Source organism: Drosophila yakuba, chromosome 3R (genome assembly GCF_016746365.2).
Source record: "Drosophila yakuba strain Tai18E2 chromosome 3R, Prin_Dyak_Tai18E2_2.1, whole genome shotgun sequence".
NCBI lineage: Eukaryota > Metazoa > Arthropoda > Insecta > Diptera > Drosophilidae > Drosophila > Drosophila yakuba.
The window spans coordinates 4,442,276-4,456,404 of record NC_052530.2 but is presented as its reverse complement, the minus strand read 5'-3'; the positions used below and the strand labels follow the sequence as shown (position 1 = coordinate 4,456,404).

Sequence of the window (14,129 nt, the reverse complement as noted above, 5' to 3'; positions counted from 1 at the left end):
ACTTAGGTGTACCGATTTGTTATGTAGTTTCTTTTTTTTTGGTTTCGTATGCAACAATACATTTAAACTCACAATACAATATTTTCGCTAAATATTTTTTATGTTTTTGTATCAATTTTTTTATAGTTGTTAATAATTTATTAATATTTTGTATGGTTTTTAATTTTTTTTCTTTTTTGGTTTTCAAATATATATATAAAGAACAAGGCTGATATTTATATTTATATATATACGAGTTTTGTTTCTGCTCTATGTAAGTTTTATAATAATATTTAGCTATACGATTTTGTTTTCATTTGCTTGAAAAATCAATTTGTTTTTTACAATATTAGCAAAAGATCTTATTCGATTTGAAAAAGAAAGTCGTACTTGGTTTCGCGAAAATGTTAAATAAATGAGCCTCAAAATAGACAAATATTTGCCATTTCTTGTAGTTTTAATATCTCAATTAATATTAATCATTATGTTCGTATATTTACGGATAAAAGTAGACCCAACTGTTGAGTTATGCAAATAAAATTGCATTTCCCGTTAGACTTTCGGTATATTTAATAATTTTATCATTTTCCTTCTTTGTTACCTTTGAAATTTGCTGCGCCTAATTCGTGGCTGCTTCTCATTAATATATATTGTGTATATATATGTGTATATATAGTTTTAATCGGGCACGAGTTTGATATGTTTTGACTTGTGTTATCTTCATTTATCTGCCGGTATGTGTGTCGATACCGCTCTGCCTTGATATTTTCAATATTCAATATCATTTTCCCTTCCTACTTAACCCTCTAAAGATACTATACATATGTCCGTCTGTATATAGATATAGATATGCATAGTACTTAAGTATTACAAATGTACTGCGATTTTCTCAGACCTGTCTGGTTAATGCCTTCTAGTTGGCTCTCCCGCAAATGACTCAAAACTTCAAGTGGGGAGAGATGCATACATATGTATATGTACCATATATATAATATGTGTAATTGTATAGTTGGTTTTAATTTGCTTGCAAAAATGTTCACTAATTCAAAATTCGATTCTTCAAAGGTTTTTCGCTTGTGTGTGAGTGGGAAATCAATGAAACAATAATGGGTTTGTTTAACGAACAAAATATAAGGTTTTATTATGCGTAATTAATACCGTCAATTGAAAAGTTCTAAGTTAAGGCTACACAAATGATATAAGTATATTTATATAAGGGTTTATCATAGAGGTATACCATACATATACATATAAATTACTTAGAAATTAGTATGTATTGATTGTAATTTTATTTTTTAGGCAAACATAAGGCAACTTTTGGGGAGGGGGCAACTTAAACTAAACAAAAATCAATCAAGTACGCAACGAAAGTATTTTCGAGACATAAATTATAGCCATAATACAATAAATACAATAGAGGAGGGTATTTATTGTTACTGATTTATTGTTATTTTAACTGTTACGGTTACTGTTACTGTTACTGTCTTTCTATTACTGCTGCCACGTATGTAGATATGACATTACTAGGTAAGCATATAGCTAGCATTTTGTAAGTAGTTCCCTAATCTATTACTAAGCTTTCAATCAGTTATGCTTGCTTCCCCCATATTTTTGGTAACTGCTTTCTGCCTTTTTGCGCTTACAATGTTTAAAAGTTTAAAAACCACATCAAAACATATCGGCTTTATGTTCCTTAATAATGTTTCTTGTAAAAGTTTCTTCTTATTTTGTTCTTTATCCGTTTGCTGATATGTATTTGTTATAATTTTTTTCCTTTGTAATTAATAGGTTTTCGTTTCTTTCAAAAATGTTTTAATATATGAGTATGTATATTCATATAATGTTCCCATAATTCATATTGTTTAGTTTAGTTTTTCTTTCATTCATTTTATCTTTCTCTAGTTTATCCTTTACGAGCTAGATTTTCATCCTCTGGTGTTTTCGAGATATTACCAATTTTTAGTTTAATATTTGCCTGCTGCAGATTTGTAAAATCTAGATGTATATAGAGCTATGAAATTTAGATTAAAGAATGTCTGGAATTCAAGCCTCGAAATGGTTTTTTTAGGGGGTGGGGACTGAACAACCTTGCCGACGCGCTGGTTTTCCCTACTCCTATCGCTTCCTATCTTCAATGAAAATTGCACAAGATTTTCCCAGATGCACACACACACACTGGCACACTCACACACTTATGCGTACTTCCATTGCTTTTGTTGCATACTTTTGGGCTCATCGACCACACTTAGGCGCTTAAAATTAATTTCGAAAATATTTGTTTCGTACTTTAGCATCTATCGATTTTTGTTTTGTTATTTATGCTTATTTGTAGTTGTAAATATTTTTATTTTTCATCGTCGGGCTTCTGGTTTTTTTTTTTTTTTAATCGTTTTGAAAGGCGCAATTTTATGATATGCATTAGTATATTATGTATAATTAAACATTTCCTTGCTTACGCGCTAAAACTTTAACTAATTTACTTGTCTTTGTGGTGAGCGTGTGCGTGTGTGTGTGTTAGGATAAAGACTTATAAGTAGACCTCTGTTCTTAACTCCGAATGATGATGCCTCTAAAACCAACGCGGTGCTGGCGAAGAGATGATATTTTTGGGCAAGAGGAAAGCACGAAATGTAATTGGACGGAATATGCATTTTACATTCGACTAAAGTTAGACGGGAAATTAAATAATTAAATATTTAAAGAAAAATTTTGTAGAAAAGGGATAAAACAGTACCAATTAGTTAATGTTTCTCTTTTTCACATTTCCTTCTAACAATTGTGGTTTTTGTTTCAAATATGCCTTTGGTATGTCTAGTCACGTTTACCCTAAACTAAGCTTTAAAAACGTGTAAAATTAGTTGATTTACTTGTGGGTTTCTTCTGTTTTTGTTCAACAAATAGTGTGTGAATTGGTTAACATAACTTGTTTAATTAGTAAGGACAACTTTGGTAAAATTTAAAGATTTTATCTGTATATATATTATATATACTTATATTGGTTTAAACAAGGCTGAACGAACTATTTCGAAAATTATTCGAAAATTATGTTGTAAAAAGCTTGCTTACAATTTGTTTTCGTCTTTAACTATATATAGTTGTTAGTTGTTATTTTATAATTAATTGTAGTTGGTTTCTGCTGTGTTCTTGCGTTTAGTTACAATAGAATTTGTCTTCGTCCTTTCTGTAGTCACACAGACACACTCGACTTATGCTTTGCTACGTAAGATGATATGCCATTGATTTTATTTACTCGTCCTTGTTTGCTGCTACCTCTTAAACACTCTCCCCACCCTCACATGGTATCCGATATTCGATCCTTCTTACCCGATCTCGTTCTGCGCCCTCCCCCCACTAAATCGATCGTTGGTTTAGCAAGAAATGTGATTTGATTGTTCTAGCATTTCGAAAGTTGGTTAGGAATAGTTTCTCATTAGGTAGATGGAGTCCTGCAGACTGGGGCCTCTAGTAAAGTTCAAGTCTTTGTAGGGGAAACGCAGAAAATGCTCAACCAAAAGTGGCGAAAGAAAACATATGGTTCTGGGCGGAAAGTTTGGAGTGTCCTGTGCCAGTTTCAGCATTTCTTGTTTCTTAAAAAACGTTTTTTTTGAGTCTTTGCTTCACTACAGCGCACGTGCAACGTTCATCCCATATCGTCGATATGTCCTATCGGGTAAATTTGAAATTCACATTTAAATTTTGTTATGCTTACGTTTGTAACAAATAAATTTCGAAACCAGCTTTCAGTATTCCTCAATATAAATTTAAATTTATACGATGACTTTGACTACTCGTTGTGGTTGTTTTGTAGAATTTTCTTGTTGAGTAACATTTTGAAAATTTACCTTACTAGTTATACAATTATTACATTAATGCATACGTTTAAATTGTTTTCTTTTGGTTTTGTTTCATATTACTTCTCATAATTCTAAAAAGAGAGCTATTTAAAGGGCACATTCGGTTAAGCTATAATTATATACTTTTCTTCCTTCCTATAATTTGTTCATAATTTATTCCCTTACGCTGTTGGATATATCGAAAAATAAGAAATAATAAGATTAATATACGAATTTCGTGTCTCAATTCCTTGTGTTAAAAGTCGGTTAGGTTCGGGTTTGAATGAGGGGGAAGTAACACTAAGAGAACGCAACATTTCTCAAACAAAAACTTTTAACAAAATCAATTCATCAAGCCACAAAAATACATTAAAAGGATAATCAATAACAAACAAATTCTCGATCAGCTTGCTATATATACTATATATATATATATATATATATATATATTGGTTTATGTATATATGTGTATTCGTTTATAGGGGGATTTCCGCTGTATTGCAACTAACTTAAGTAGTTAAGTAGTTCGCTCAGCTTCGATCTATGGTAAATTGTATATTTTACTACAAGTTTATCCCGTTTTTGGTTTTCACTACAAATCTTTTTGTTGCCTGTCGAAAAATTTCACTAAACTGGGTTTAACGGGGTCTGTCACATATAAATTAACTTCTTTTTGCATTTTTGTTTTGTTTTTAGTTTTTTTTTTGGGTTTTTCAACTTTTTTTATACCTAGAACTAAAGGTTCTTACTTCTCGCATGAATCCGGTGCATGCGGAGCTCTTTGCCCTCGATTTTCAAACTCAAATGTGGCCCATTCAGGCTGCTATGTGGCTGACTGCCGGCAGCACGTACGAGTAGATGTGGTGCGGCTGCAACTGCTGCTGTTGGTGGTGCGGCTGGTGGAGCTGATGTGGTTGGTGGTGCGGCGTCGTCGTCGCGTAATGGTGGCTCAGTGTGCCACCGGGTCAGGTTGCTGTCGGCGTCATCAAGAACTGTTGCTGATGGTGATGATGGTGGTGGTGGTGGTGGCTCAGGTGCTGCTGCTGCTGTTGCTGCTGCTGCTGTTGCTGCTGCTGTTGTTGCTGCTGCTGGTGGTGCTGGTGGTGCGCTGTCTGGTGGCTGTGGTGGTAGTGCTGCGCTGCTGGGTGGTGGTGCTGCTGCTGCTGTTGTTGCTGCTGCGTCTGGTGGTGCACTTGCGTCTGCTGTTGCTGCATTTCGCGCTCTAGCTTCTTAGCGAGCAAATCATGCCGTGATTCCATACCCGCTCCTCTGGAAATAATTTTCAAAGTGAGAGCCGCCATTAGTTTGTGTCAGTGTAAGTGGATTTCGGTGGTGCTGGCTATTAATGTGGTTATTTGGGAACTACTCATGCACCTAATGTGTTTCTAAACCACCTCTTACGGCTACTAAGTTTCTATTAATTTGTATATTTAGGGAAAATATTAAGGAATAGTAAACAGTTTGAAAGAGCCTAAAATGACTAGAAATAACAAAATATCGATCAATTATTTTTAGCAAAAGAATCGAGTAAATAAATTTGTAAGACTTAAATAACATCAGAAACTTCATTTAGTTAAGAAAATTTTCATTTCAACGCTCTGTTGGACGTTTATACTTTATGGAACCGAAATTTCCAGTTGTTAGTGATAAAATTTATTTATGGCAGCTTGGGCATGTTCACCCCTCAATATGCAAATTGATTTTCAAACAACGTACAATAAAGTAGAGGAAAGATCACGCCTTGAACAAAAGCAAAAAGTGGCTTAAAGCCCGAACGTTTACCGTGGTTGTGTGTATGGCAATATAGGTGTGGCATACTGCGTTTAATTTTGCATTTTTTATAAAGCTGCTGCCACTGCTGCTGTAGCCGTTTCTTGCAGCAAATTGAAAAATATATTTATGTGGCCTTTTGCCATTTGAGTACGTGAGTCACACCCCGCATTCCGTGGAGATAGAGTGCTTAGTGGGGCAGTCTCCCAGCGGAAGCCGGCATTTAGGAAACGGGTGTCTATGAGGAAGTCCCAGCAGCACCCCCCCAGGCCTTTTCCCCTTCGTGCCCCCTCGTTATGGCTGCCAACTTTCTGTGTGCTACAATTTGTGTTTAAATGCCGCTCCAATTGTTATGGCTAAGTGAGTGTGCGAGTGCTCCGGAGTACGGGCCAAACTCGTATGGTTTTGGCCATCCCTTAGGTAGGTTCTTACTTGTTGTTGCTGATTGCTGCTGGATTGTTGCTTGCTGCTCATGCTGCTGCTGTTGTTGTGGTGTTGGTGGTGGAGGTAGCATGCAAAGTAAACGGGCAAGCTTAACAATAACAATTTGCAAAATTTTATAAATAGTTAATGGGTTTCCCCTTTTTCCTGGATTTGGGTTTCGGGTGTTCTGGGTTCTGGGTTCAGGGTTTCGGGGTTCATGCATATGAGAGACTTTCGGGCCGGTGAAAACCTTTTTGCGGATTGAATGGCTTATTCTAATGTTAATGGGCTAAGGGCTAAGCGCGTGTGCAGTTTAGTGAAGCAACTTAATAGTAATGATAGGGTTAGATTACGCTACACAGACATAGAAGAAACTTGGTTCATTTGGTTCACCCAGAATAATACATACGTCTCTAAAGAGATGATTTTGGTGGTGCTGATTTGGATGATGAAGTTGGTGGTGCTGTAGTGAGTTAACAACAACGCTAGTGGTGCTGCTGTGGGTGGTGGTGCTTGCTGCGGTGCAGGGTGCTGCCACGGTCAGTTGGAGTTGCTGCTGCTGTTGATGCTGCTGATGCTGCTGATGTTGCTGCTGAAGGTGCATCTGCTGCTGCAGTTGCTGCATCTGGAGTTGCTGCTGCTGCTGCTGTGCCGACGACGGTGGTGCAGGGACCAGCAAGTGCTCGACCCCTCCGCCGCCGTTCAGGATGTACATGGGTGCTGGTGGTGGCGGTGGTGCAGCAGCAGCAGCAGCAGCAGCTGCGGCAGTGGGTGGTGGTGGTGGCGGTGGTGCCTTGGTGTTCATGATGGTCACCTCGTTGATCATTTTGCTGCGCGCAAACTCGATGCGGATGGAACCGCGATCCGAGCTGAGCAGATATTTACCCTGCAGCTGCTGCATGGCCTGAGACGCGGTCGGTGGGTCCTTGAACTCGATGAATGCCACCGGATGTTGCTGCACCGCAGCGTTGTTGTGGTTGCTGTTGCTGCTGCCACTGCCGTTACTGGTGGAGCAGCTTGAGCCAGTTGCTGTTGCCATGGCTGCTTCAGGAGCAATCGCAGACGCATTCGCAGTCGCAGATGTGGTTGTTGTGGAGTAGGAAGTTGAAGTTGGTTTGGTTGAGGTCAGAGTTGAAGACAAAGTAATAGGCATAGAATTTGTGATTGGGTGCGTACCTTTTGTGTGCATTCGTAGGCGACAAAAGCCAGGCATACTGTGCATATTATTTATCATAGTTGGGTATATATATAATTTGTTGTTAGATATATATGTCGGTTATCGGTTATCATGTATCATACAAGAAGAGTGATCGGGTGGGATGGTGGGCAACAAACGAACCAAGGAAGAGAACGCAAAAGTTTTCGGTTAGTACTCGGTTAAGAAAGTTCACAAAGTGCCATCAAGAGTGGTGGTTGTTATTTTGTAATGGTAATGTGTGATCGTGATCGTGATCGTAATCGTGATCGGGTGGTTTATACTGTGGTGATGGTTTCCAGTGATCCCAGTGCAGTTTTCATTGTGTCTCGTAAGGATTACAAAGTTGGCTTCGCATTATTCGTGTGCAATTTACCTAGAGAACACCTCCTTCAGCTCGTGCTCGGACACGAACTGCCCCAGATTGGCCACAAACAGCGTGGAGCAGGGCGCATTGGCCGCGATCTGCGGGTTGCCCGGATGACTGGCGTTGTTCGTGGATCCAGCCGGGCTGCCCAGCGCCGGACTCGACAGATAGTGGTGGTGCGAGGCAGCTGCGGCTGCAGCGGCACTTGCAGCGGCCGTCGCAGCAGCACTCTGTGGTGCCGCAGCAGCGGTGGCCGCCCCCCCACCTCCCCCAGCAGCTGCAGCTGCCGCAGCCGCAGCCATGTGAGCCATCGCAGCTCCGTGATGAATAGCAGTTGTCTGATGATGTGGCGGCATGGTCATTTGAGTCTGCAAGGTGGGGAAATAGTATTAATGGCTTATTTAAAAGAAAGTGAGGTACAACATACAGTTTTATTTTCTTAGATGTTTCTAATTCTAATGGATATCGTGGGTTCCACTTACTTGATGCATCGGCTGCTCCATTACTTTGTCTGTATTTAGTCAGAGATAGGAGCGCACTGGCACCTGCGGATGCAGGGCTGGATGCACTAGCGTTGCATGCTGCAGTGCAGCAGCTCCTGGCAACTCGGCGGCGGCGGCGGCCGAATAGGCTAGCGGATGATGCCATAGCTCCGGTCCGCCCGGAAAGAAGGGACCGCCCAGATCTGCGAGTCGAGAAGAGAAATATTGGGGTAAATCAGATGGCAGCTCACCTAAGTAGGGTACTAATTGAGTATTAAACACTGGTTTTAGTTGACAAAAATCTAAATAGTAAAAACAAGAACGGTTTCCAAACGAAAAACAAATATATTAAGAAATGATTTTTTATATTTAAAGTTCGTTGCCTCAGTCTTTTGTTAAAACATCTTATTTATCAATGGCTTTATGACTCTAAAGTTAATCTCTGTAAGTTAATTAATTGCTTTAAATATTTATAGGGAATACGATTTAAATGCCTACATATTCAGTACTAACTTTTAGCTCTTTGGCTTATTTATTTTTATTTTTCTGTTTTTTGGAGGCGTGAGTCTTTTTGTGTGTGAGTTGCACAAAGTGCGGCAAGTGATCAAAGTGCAGTACATTATATATAGATGTTGCAGTTGTCGTGGCTGTAACCTAGTTGGGAATGTAAATATAACTTAATAGCGACTCGAAGTATGCAGAGATAACAACTTGATATGGTAGATATAGCATACAAAAGTATTTACGATATATATGTACGAGTATATACGATATATTTAAGTTGTGTGCACTTGAAGCTAGTTTGGTTTTGTTTTGTTCGTTTCCATATATAACATTTTCAACTGCTCAATTGTTGGATAGATCGGTGTATCAGTGTGCGAGTGTTCGGTGTGTTTGGTGTGTTTGTGTGTGGTTTGTCAATAGTTAGGAGGAGGTGCTCGAGTACGCCTTCGGCTCGGATTTCTTGTACCCTTACACATACTATCGGTATTTCATAAATATCAACTACATACACAAAAGGAAAACAAAACAAACTCAATGAAACTAGCAGCTGCCGAGCTCTCATTTCGTTTTGCTATTTGGTTTTACTTTTGATTATTTCTTTACTGTTTGTTTTATATTTGTTTTATTTTTCATTTTTTGTTCATTTTTTACTTACGTCCAGTGAGTGGGTGCATCAATGCAGGATGTGAGGCTGTTGTCGCTGTATTGGGCTGTGGTTTGGGTTTGCTCACTTTCGTGTTACTCTTGGCGAATTCCAAGCGAATTGTTTGGGGCATATCGGGATCGAAGCGTACACCCTGCTGTAAATGATCAGATCAAAATACAGCGGTTTGTATTTTCCATGGTTTTCTTTTTTCAAGTAATTTATTCTTTCGGCAAAGTTCAAAGGTTTCGTGGGACTCTTTTCTAGTAGTTTTTTTTGCAACAATTCGCCAAAAATAATTTTGAATGTCGCGTGAAAGTAACGTTAACAAAAAAAGTTGTGTTCAAAATCGTGTTTCTCATTTGTTTTTTACTTGGAGAGCTATTGCTTGGGGTTTCTGGGGCGGGAGACATTCAACGTAGAATTTCTATTACGTGGTGCCTGCTCGGAATTCTGAGTTTTGGTTTTGGGGTCGTGACGGCTGGTTTTAGCTATGGTGTGTGGCTATGGGGTGGGCTTATTGGGGAAAATTCTTTGAATCGGTATAAACCCTATTCTTTTTTCAAATGAAATTAATTTTTCGAAAATCCTATACTGCGCTTATGAAAATTACTTTTTACAAACACTAGTACGATATTTCTTAATTTTATATTACTTTCAGTAAAGTTTTAAAAAAATAATTTGGATTAGTTCTAATTGCTTTATAAGAATATATTTTTAGCAGTCTGTTCAAATTTTAGTTATTTGTATCGTTGAACAATTGCAAGAATCAAAAATGCTTTCAGCTTGAGGGTCGTCAGGATCTTCAGGGAACTTTAGGGTGCTCTTCCAGGCGCGGCTGGCTTCAGAGGGCGTGGCTGGGGGACATGCACCACAGGCTTGAGACGTTGCTTTTCTGTTTGATGGTGCTTTTTGCTTTGCCAGTTTGCAGATTATTTGCCAGAGATGGAGGTGAAAGTGTGGGTGTGATGAGTGTACCAGTTTACGTGTGTATTTGTGTTCTCTGCGTGTCAGAAAGTTTTTGTAGAATGAGCAAATAATAGGGAGGGGATGCAGATACCCAAAAAAATAAGACAACTCAATGGCAAGTTAGAGAGAGATATGTATATAGAACGACAGAGAGATTTATAGATAGAGATACATAGATAGCGGGACAGCGAAGGCTAGACAGAGAGGGAAACACTTAATGCGAATGCGATTTTGTGAAATTTAAGATTCTTTCTTTTAAATGCAAGCACATGTTCGTGTGGATCGTTGTTTGTTTGTTTGTTCGTTTTTTGTTTGGTGATTTTTGATTTTGGGTGATGTAAAAGAAGTTTGAAGCTCGATTCTTGAGCAGCGGCAACGGGGGCCTAAAGGTATTTAAGCCAGGCAATACGAGTATACAAGTATTTTGATAGTTTTCGTAGTTTCAGTACTTTTTCATTGGGTGCTTTACAGTTCTTATGTTAAATGTGTAAGATTTATTTGCTCTTGTCGCTGAGAAAATATTTCTGGGATTTTCTTTTTGTCGCATAGCTCATAAAAATTGCTAAATCATTTTGGTGTTCTTTTGATTATAAAAGGTACAAGGATGTAGGTGTATCTGGTGTGGATATTTACCTGCAGGTCCTGTTTAGCTGCCTCAGCTCCAGCTCTTGTATGGAATGTCACAAAGCCAACGGGCTGCAAATATTTATGTAAGTTATTAAAAATATTGAAAAATAAAATAAGGAAATTGCAAGGAAACTGAATCCATCATAAGGAAACAATGGTAATATTGAAGTTTGGAAGAAAACATTTACTCACCGATGCAGTTTTGCCATTTTTGCTAGTTACTTTCAAAAGAGATCCTTCATAGCCCTGTAGGTGTATAAATGATGTATCAAATATGCTTTTATTTAGCTTTCATATTGGAAACCTACCTCATAGGCTCTGAATAACAAATAGAGCTCGCGCGGCTTGGCGTCCATGGGCAAGCCACTGACGAAAAGTGTGCGAACCTGCAATGATGACAAGATAGATAGAGAATCGTTAGATGATTGCTAGTTCGCAAAACCAATTTCCCATGATTACATAATTAAGTTGAAACTGTCACGTTGTCGCTGCGAAAACACAAATACAACCTTTAGCCTCAATTTTCAACTTCAAATGTTTGTAATGCGCTTTGTGCGCCCCCAAACCCTACCCCCCTCTCTCTCGGCGAAAAAGTTCATGACCCCCCTGCCCTCCTCCCACGCACACGACATTGCGGAGGGGGTGGCAAATGGGTGCGGTGGGGTTCACATGTACCCACTGATAATGAAACCAAATGGAATAAGCGCCATAAACGCTGAATTCATTATGACAACGCCAGAGACGTGACTTTAGTTTGTTGGAGCCAGGGGCGATGGTGGGGCAGATAGGGACTAGGGGTAGGGGGTAGGGGGTAGGGGCCAGGGGAATACGTATTACAGGTGAGTCAGGTAAAACACACTTTTACACACATGTGCTGTGCTGCAGGGACTAAATGAGTCCCCAGCCCTGACAGCTTTTTATTTTTAACACCTAGGCGAAAATGTTTGAGTCGAGGTGGCGTGCGTTACTTTTGAGCGATGAATGTGAGAGTGTGCAACTGGGTTACATTTCCACTCCCTCCGCTTTTTCGTCCTTTTTCGGGCAGGTATTTTGTGCTGAACGAGTAAATTTACTTTGTTGCTGGTCCTTAAAGCCATAGAGTCATTAGCTTAAAGGTAAAATGTATAACGCTTTCAGGCGGAGTGAAACAAAGTCATCTAATCAAAAAAAACATGTACTGTTTCACACAGTTTTCGCCTTCAGCTAATTTGAAGCATAATTGTGCATTGCAGCTAAATGAGTTTATTAAATTTAAATATTTTCTGTACAAAATACTTATTTAAGAACCAACTAGTTTGCGTTCTATAAGCTTCATTAGGCATTTACCTTTCCCATTCAAATTTACTTCTGATTCCGATCAAGGTCACGACTGGCTTTTAAAATATCAAAATGTACAGCTCCCATGACAATGAAGTTTACTTTTTCCGAGCAACTGATTTTTTCCCAGTTTGCATCCCCTTGCGGCAAACATGTTGTGTTCAAAATTAAAACGTGTTCTATCATTGCCATCTAGCTTCTTTTTATTTTCCCTGCTGTAATCTCTTGCAAACTCTGCCCTTGTGTGTTTTAAATTTGGTTTTATAGAAATAGCGATACAGGTTGGCAACATGTCACGCATATTGTCTATTAAGAAAATTCTGAGTAGCTGGATGCTGGGGAAAATCCTTCATCACAGATGAACATTCAAGTGCAGCTAAGCCGGATAAGAAACGCCGACGAGAGCCGCTTGTATTTGTTCACTGTCTCATCGCAGAAATTCTCATTAATTAATTAGCAAAAGTCCTGCCCAAAACTCCAGCGGAAAAACAAAAACCAAATTCTGCTGGGGGAAGAGAAGAAAAGCCTAGGTGGTTTGGGAGAAGGCTCAGCATGGTCAGTTAAATAGCAATTTAAATTAATTTTTATGCAGCGGTCGGCTAATTAAAGGCAATAATGAGGCTGCGGGTGGAAAAGGGCAGTCAGCCAAGTTAGCAGGCTCATTAGAAAAGGGCTGCTTGGAATTGTGGAATTGGGGGCGATGGTGGCGGTGGTGGGGCTAATGGCAATTGAAATGCAATTATCAAAATGCTCCAGAAAGTGTAAATCAACTTTGGGCAAGTGCTGGAAAAGATGTTGAAGTTTTTATTCATTCTTATACGAGTTAAGACTATAAATTTTCCACCATTTCCCCCTTCCTTCGCTGTCTATACATGGCTTTATCTTTGCGACTCTGTCTGGGAACGTGGATTTGGATTGTGTGCTTGTGGGCATTGCGGATAGACATTTAGTATTTTGGCAACTCCAACTGCAATTGCAACTCCAACTCGTCGGCCAACTCTCAACTTTAAACGCAAACTTTGGTGTGCACATGCAAGATACAGCGTATCGAAGCACTGAGAACAATCGAAATACCATCTAAACTATATATTACTACTTACTGCTGTTACTTAAATAGAAATATGAAAAATGGAGGGCATTCCCCTTGTATGCCTTCGAGGAGATTTAGCATATAGTTCTTTTCTAACTTATATATGGTACATTGTTTTTTATCTTTAATTTTATAGAGCCAGCTCTTCTAATTAAAGTTCTCAGTGGTTGTGGCTGATTTCGATGCTGTGGGTGTTTTGTTTTTGTATCCGTATCTGTAAATGTATCTGCAACTGTTGTTGTTGCACTTTGAGGTTTGTCCAACTCCAGTTGCCAAAACCCATTTAAATACAGTAAAACGGTTGTTGCTGCTGCTGTTGTCTTTTGGTCAACCTTGCAACTTGGCTCTGATTTTGGCTTGCAAAACATCCGCTCCACTCCCCACTTTTGTCTGACTCTCTCCCAGTGTGTTTATTTTTGCTTTTTGCGGTTTGCTGTTTGTTGCCAAGAAGTTAAAATCCCCCGATTTCCCACTCACCCTCTCCCTGTCTTTTCCGTTTGCCGCAGTGCCTGCCACGCCCACCCCTTTTTGCCAGTTTATATTCCTTAGCCAAACTTTGTTTATAATTATGCTTGATTCCATTTGTTGTTCCGCCCGCAATTAATGTTCTAACTCTGGTGATTTAGCTGAGTATTCCAAACGATTCCATACACTGCGTATACGCAGTGTTGGCAACTAGGAGTTTGCAGTCGCACGGCGAAGGCCACCTTGTCTCTCAACAATGTTGAACCAGCATAAGCGGTGAAAATAACAACGTTTATAAATCACTCGGTAGTCAAGTGTTGACTTACAATAATTAAGCATGACACACACTCTACACACACACACACTCTGCATACATACATACCAGTTCAGGCCAGTCACTTACGCCCATGCACCGCTGACGTGGGCGTGGCAATGGCATATAAATGCAAACAATTTGCCGGCCAG

The 14,129-nt window shown here is 39.3% G+C and overlaps 1 protein-coding gene across 1 annotated transcript in view; it reads right to left on the bottom strand.

Annotated features, from left to right (window-relative positions):
• Positions 1-1,090: 1,090 nt before the first annotated feature.
• LOC6535495 (protein couch potato) overlaps positions 1,091-14,129 on the bottom strand; it is a gene marked incomplete at its 5' end in the record, with an annotated part of 50,629 nt that continues 37,590 nt past the window's right edge. Inside the window, 9 exon segments of the mRNA XM_002096090.4 lie at positions 1,091-5,081; positions 6,415-7,046; positions 7,182-7,219; positions 7,577-7,935; positions 8,050-8,252; positions 9,209-9,353; positions 10,799-10,861; positions 10,985-11,038; positions 11,101-11,178. Of these exon segments, the coding sequence (XP_002096126.2) occupies positions 5,055-5,081; positions 6,415-7,046; positions 7,182-7,219; positions 7,577-7,935; positions 8,050-8,252; positions 9,209-9,353; positions 10,799-10,861; positions 10,985-11,038; positions 11,101-11,178 (1,599 nt within the window).